This window comes from Saccostrea cucullata, unplaced genomic scaffold (genome assembly GCF_032062105.1).
Source record: "Saccostrea cucullata isolate Sc308-1 unplaced genomic scaffold, CSIRO_AGI_Scuc_v1 ctg3237, whole genome shotgun sequence".
NCBI classification, from domain to species: domain Eukaryota; kingdom Metazoa; phylum Mollusca; class Bivalvia; order Ostreida; family Ostreidae; genus Saccostrea; species Saccostrea cuccullata.
This window is the reverse complement of record NW_026933281.1, coordinates 1-6,080: the sequence shown is the minus strand read 5'-3', so window position 1 is coordinate 6,080 and position 6,080 is coordinate 1. Positions and strand designations below refer to the sequence as shown.

The 6,080-nt window shown below is 38.1% G+C and overlaps 2 protein-coding genes across 2 annotated transcripts; both read right to left on the bottom strand.

Annotated features, from left to right (window-relative positions):
- Window positions 1–299: 299 nt before the first annotated feature.
- Window positions 300–812, bottom strand: LOC134237913 (putative nuclease HARBI1). The gene has a single exon (XM_062720056.1). The coding sequence runs from the start codon at window positions 810–812 to the stop codon at window positions 300–302; it is 513 nt and encodes a 170-aa protein (XP_062576040.1).
- A 990-nt stretch (window positions 813–1,802) lies between these two features.
- LOC134237917 (uncharacterized) lies at window positions 1,803–5,142 on the bottom strand. The gene is made up of 4 exons (XM_062720058.1): window positions 4,941–5,142; window positions 3,979–4,177; window positions 2,844–3,044; window positions 1,803–2,562 (listed from the first exon to the last, which is right to left on the bottom strand). The coding sequence occupies exons 1-4, from the start codon at window positions 5,140–5,142 to the stop codon at window positions 1,803–1,805; spliced, it is 1,362 nt and encodes a 453-aa protein (XP_062576042.1).
- Between the last annotated feature and the right edge of the window lie 938 nt (window positions 5,143–6,080).

The following is a 6,080-nucleotide window of genomic DNA, read 5'->3' as shown; positions in this document are numbered from 1 at the left end:
GGGGGGGGGGGGGGGGGGCAACCATCTTTTCAATGGACATTTCCTATAGTAAAGGTTATGTTGGGGCCAGGCCCCCCCCCTGTTGCTACGTGCCTGAAATAATTGATTACTGAAAGATGTATCCAATAATTAGGGGAGGGTAGGTTCTAACTTGAAAAAGTATATTATTTCTGGTTGTTGATTTTTTTTATCGAATGGCGATAATGCGGTAACTAACTGTAAATCAACCTGGAAATATGTCGATGCAGAAAATCATGAGAAAAAAGTTCGCAGTATAACATCATTATTAAATAAGACATTTACCCATTGTATCTTCTTTCCTGTTGGGTTGCAGGGTTAAGGAAGGGAGTCAGGATCCAGTTTTTGCACGGATAGCCACTATCACCGAGAAGGTGACATTTAACAGGAATTAGTCCGGGTGTTTGAAATAATTGGCTAATGCCACTTTCTCGCAAAATTCTTGCGTCATGTGTTGACCCTGGCCACTTGGCGACTATGTCCAGTATATGACAATGTGCGTCCACGACAAGTTGCACATTAACACTATGGAAGTTTTTTCTATTAACAAATTCTTCTTCATTAACTGTAGGACGCAATATCCTACATGGGTCCCGTCGATAGCGCCAAGCACTCCCGGAAAATTGGCGATTGCGTGAAAGTCTGTCTGGTGCCTGTGAATTGTCTGAGCGTCGGTAGGCAATTTTATATCTTTGAATGATATGTGGTCGAGTTAAGGCTGTAGAGACCCTTTGAACAATCCTAGACACAGTGGATTGGTGAATTCCCAAGTCATCCCCGTTACATAACTGCATTTTTCCTGTTGCGAAATAGCGAAGAGCTATCATGACTTGTAAATTAGTTGGTATGCTACAATTTCGACTTGTCTGGTGAAACGAAATCGTCAATCAGCGTCCCGATATGTTCAATTCCTTGTCTATCAAAACGGTAGCGTGTGATAAGTCCCACAGCATTGTATTCCGTAAAGGGATCTGAATCGCCGCTTAAAAACACGACGTTGTCTTTGCTGTCTTGCAGCCATTTTGCTGTGGTAAGCAAAATGCTTAAAAACTTTAGACAAGGTGAGGGGTTGTTTAACTTTAAGCATATTCTAAGACATATAAGTAAGAATAAAAAACGTCATGCAATCCACTTACAACGTAAAGTGACGTACTAAGTAAAAAACGTCACTCTGCTTAAGGTAAATCGGCACTTGAGAATATACTTAGCAGAATAAGAATTTTTATGCATATGAACCCTGATTCCATAGTAAAGAGCATATTCTTAACTAATCTTAAATAAATCAATATGCAGACATCTTTACCTGTATACAACCATACAATTCAAATCAATATGCAGATGTCTCTACCTGTATACAATCATACAATTCACATCAATATGCAGATGTCTCTCACCTGCATATAACCATACAATTCACATCAATATGCAGATGTCTATAGTATATACAGTCATACAATTCACATCAATATGCAGATGTCTGTAGTATATACAATCATACAATTCACATCAATATGCAGACGTCTCTATCTGTATACAGTCACACAATTCACATCACATAGTGCTACCATCTTCAAACAACAGCGTGTTTCTTATGTTTTCTCTCTCTTCTTCCTCTTCTATTGACTGCAAGATTTCTCTCAGTTGTTCATCATTCTCTTGTTCCTCCTTGAAACCACTGGCCTTTCCATTCAAAGAAAGTCTACCAAAATAAGAGTTTATCTAAGAAGGCTGCAGCCATTCTTCTGAAGTGAAAAACTTTTCCCCATTGCTATGTCTCAGTGATCTCATTTGCTTGGCGCTTTTCTTCCTGATTTCTCACCTTCTTGGTACACTCGTATTAGAAATTCTTTAACTTTTGCAGAGAAGCGGGCAAATTTTCTTGCTTTTTTTATTGCCCATCCTTGGGGAAGTTTTTTTCTTGATGAATTTGAATCTTCAACTGAGTGAAGATCAGTGCCTATTTGTAAGATCTGCTTGGACATGAACAGATTTGAATGGCATGTCTCCGACCAAAGATGTCGAATTTCATCAAATGTAGAGCTTTTTTCCTGCACATGCCGATCCAACTCTATATGTTCTAGAAGATGCTGATAGGAGGAAAAATGCTGATTACAGCCTAATACGGAACAGTGGAAAATCTGTGGACAGTTTTCTTTTCTCTGAGAGGAGATACTTCCATACTGTGTCTGTGGCTCTTCTTCAAAGTCAGACAGTATGACAAGTCCTGTTTGACTTTGCTCAGTTTTCAAAGCATCCTCTCGATTGATCTTCACACCAATGCCCACATTGAAACTATGCCAGGCAATGATGTCTTCTCCTTCAAAAGAAAGATTGCTGATAGAAGAGACGCCTTTGAAGCAATGACTTGTCATCGTTTGCTTCTTCTTATCAACTTCTACTACTGCACACTGGCATCCTACAACACCACTTCCATCCATGATTGCGTTCTTCAAGTCAAATGGTGTTATCACATTTTTTCCTGATGAAACAAACATCCTTTTGCCTGCTTGGACTTCACTAAAGTCGTATCGTAGTATATTGATACTTATAAAAAGAAAAAAATAGACATCAAAATAAAATATGATTGTTATAGACATACATTCTGTAGCATGCAGTCAATAATAGCATTTAATGTCAGTGAACTTTAACTGTTTATAGGGTTTATAGGGAGAATTTTAAAAAAGGACAGTGTTAAATGTTTACACAACTGTGTCAAAGCAAATTTAAAGCAAGACAAAATTGTTCTCTGATATGACAAAAATAATGAGAAAATAAATAGTTTTTATGTGTGAAAAATTCAGGCAGGCAACTGCATGATTGTCAACTTACCTGTTCTTTCACTAATGCCATGTAAACTTAGCCACAGGCACCCACAGTGGTAGCACCCAGCATTATCACTCCTTAGAAATACTTCTTCTACTTCTGGCATTTGCACCCTTAAAAGTCTGAAGGATATGCTCCAGAGCTGATGCGACAGCAAACCAATCTTGTTTGACTGCGCCAAAAATATGCGTGAATGTCTTGTGCTAAAAAAATAAGATAAAACATTTTAAACAAATTTACTTATTAATATTTGACAATATAAAATTCTTAAAAAAGATTATAGAATGCATCATATAAACTTATCTAAACATATTAGTAAAAATTTTGTCATCAATGTAAATTGCTGAGGAAGAGAGTACTTGATAATATTTTAAAATCTGGCAGATTTTTAGCGTCGCCCGCGTGGCGCTGTGGTTAGAGCGTCTGCTCTAGAGTCGCGAAGTAAGAAGTTGATCCTTACGTTGTGAGTTCGAATCCCACTGTGGGACGTGGAGACTGGTCCTTCGGATGAGACCGTATAAACCGAGGCCCCGTGTCGCAGTAGGTGCTGGCACAAAAAAGATCCCTCACTGCTCAAAGGCCCTGAGTGCCGAGCATAGGACAAAATTTGTAGCCCTCCACCGGCAAGTGGTGGCGTCTCCATATGAGTGAAAAATTCTCGACAGGGACGTTAAACAACATACAATCAATCAATCAATCAGATTTTTAGAAATAATTTCATCAATCGGCAGCCTTATTGTATTCTGCAATCAATAATCCAAAAGATAATTGTGACATAAAATCATGTTGATTCTGAATCTAATTACAGTTCTAAACCATTACCTAGGGCCGCTGCAAAATAAAATTCTGAAGGTACATATATCCCCCCCCCCATGCAAAAAAATGTCCCCTTGTGAGCTGACAATTTACATACACAAACTCAACTGAAGTTTCTTAAATAACAACTACCTATTCAAATTTATCATAAAAATGTGCATATTGTCTAAGTCAAAATGTTCTTGAAATGTTCCAAAACAAATACATTCACAAAATAAAATGTATCAGGCTTATACTAATACCTTCAAAGATCCATCGTCTGCTCTGAAAACAGCAACAGAAATGTGTCAGCTCATGCCTTTTTGACCAAAAGAGTCTGACTGCTTTTCTCTGTACATTGCTGGAAGAAATTTCATAGCCCAGTCCATGATAATGAGTAGTTGATGAGGCTGAAGCTCTTCCAATATCTTGTATCTTCCTTCTTCCTGATTCTGGGTTCCAAGAATGTGAGCTTTCCAATAAGAAATTTTTTCAATTGCCTTCTCCAATCTAACTGATAATTCTTCCACTATTTCTGATGCTGTAATTAAGATATATGAAATTTCAACATTTGATTATCAGACTTATGTTTAACAAAGAGCTAGGTTAACTTTATGCATAAAACGGCCCTGTACTTATATCAATTAATAAACTATCGCCCTTTTTCCCATTTCATATATCAAAATAAAAGAGACACGTGGTGCTTTCATTTCATATAATAAAATTTCTTTTTGAGAATCCAAATATTGGAAAACACGCTTTGAGAAATAGAAATGTTCTCGAAATTTGCAGAAAACATGCGTATTTGACTACTTTTAGCAAAGAATTAAAATATGAGCACAGCCCACGATCCAAAAAATGAAACGTGTTTTTTGAACTTCAGAAACAGATCTTTCATTATGTATTTGCATATTTTGGATCAGAGGTTGTGCTCCATATGAAATATTAAAAAAATACTTCAACTTTAGGCCATTTTCGAAGGAAATTACAGATATGAGGAAAATAACGCATTTTATTACGTCATAATGCATTGGGTAAAGGGAAAATAATGTCATGATTAATGGATACGTGGTCACCAACAGCCCAAGTGATAATTACTGCTTTTGCAGCATAAACAGAGTGGTTTTGATTGTTCAGATATTCTCAGGGCCAAATAAGGTACAAAGTGGCTCTTGCTCTTTAGTGTGGGACTGTCCAGTGGATGCCAATACCACTGTTTTAAGTTTGCTCTTAGTCATCCAACCAATGCAAAAATAGATATGATCCTATTAACAGTTTTTAAAATTTCTTATCAATAAACTTACATCTTAATTTCTGCACTTCCTCGAAAAAGCCACTGCTTATTTCTTCAACTAGATTACATTTTCTACAAAGTTCCTCATGTGCATGATCACATTCTTCCTGGAGCAAGACATTGGTTGGATGACTTAGAGCAAACTTAAAACAGTGATCTTGGCATCCACTCGACAGTCCTACACTGAATTTATATTCTGATTTTAAATACATCTCCAGATTCTTTAAATCATTGGTCAAATTGGTTATGGTGTTTAATCCAGATCTAATTCTCTTAAACGCTCAGACATTTGTATAAGGCCATCTACGGCTGCTGCACCATCAGTGGCAATGTTATCAAGACCACATAAACTTGTTCTTTTACTAGCAGAGCATGTAGACATGATCTTGTACAATGTTGAATCAGATAATGGAATAAAATCCAGGATTCCAAAATAGCGCCGCTCGAGGTAAGACGCGTCGAGTGAGGGAGCGTGGAGCGGCCGAGTTGACAAGTTTTATAGGACTGAAACATGGTCAAATTGTGAATTCAGACTTGCTCAGGGCGGATACATGCAGTGGTTTCCTTATTTGAAATCTAGGAGTGGTATTTTTAAGGAATTAGATCGAAACGATCGTGTAATGAGTAAAATCTATTTATAGCCTGTAGATCTACATGAGTACTATTGACAAATATTTTAAGATGCCTTCTACTGGTGTTACTACTCGTAAAGGTTCTACTCCAGCTACTAGCAATTCTCAAAGACAGTCAAAAGGATAGCCAGAAGGGAATTCTTTCCTCTGAGTCCTCTCCAAAACGTACGCAGGAAAATTCAATGTGTAGAAGTTCGGGCTTTACGGATGGATCGGCCTGGATAGCTCAGTGGTTAGAGCACCTGACTAGTAATACAGGGTTCTGGGTTCCATTCCCGGTCCAGCCATATGTTTCTCCTTTCCTACTACATTTGGTGGCCAGTGTGGGGGGCCTTGTTCAGGTTACAGTGTATGTGTAAATTAGTAATTCCTGGCAGGGCCCTAGAACTTGTGTCTTCGAGGTCGAAGACTGTTTAAGGAGGGAGGAATGTAGAAGTTCGGGCTTTACGGACCGTGGATATCGGCCTGGATAGCTCAGTGGTTAGAGCACCTGACTAGTAATACAGGGGGCCCCGGGG

Excerpts from the sequence above, each read along its gene's own strand:
- LOC134237917 (XM_062720058.1), bottom strand. The coding sequence starts at position 5,142 with ATGTATTTAAAATCAGAATATAAATTCAGTGTAGGACTGTCGAGTGGA. Across the intron at positions 4,178-4,940 it reads GGAAGTGCAGAAATTAAGAT|CATCAGAAATAGTGGAAGAA; the intron begins GTAAGTTTATTG and ends TCTTAATTACAG. Across the intron at positions 3,045-3,978 it reads GCAATGTACAGAGAAAAGCA|CACAAGACATTCACGCATAT; the intron begins GTCAGACTCTTT and ends TTATTTTTTTAG.
- LOC134237913 (XM_062720056.1), bottom strand. The coding sequence starts at position 812 with ATGCAGTTATGTAACGGGGATGACTTGGGAATTCACCAATCCACTGTG.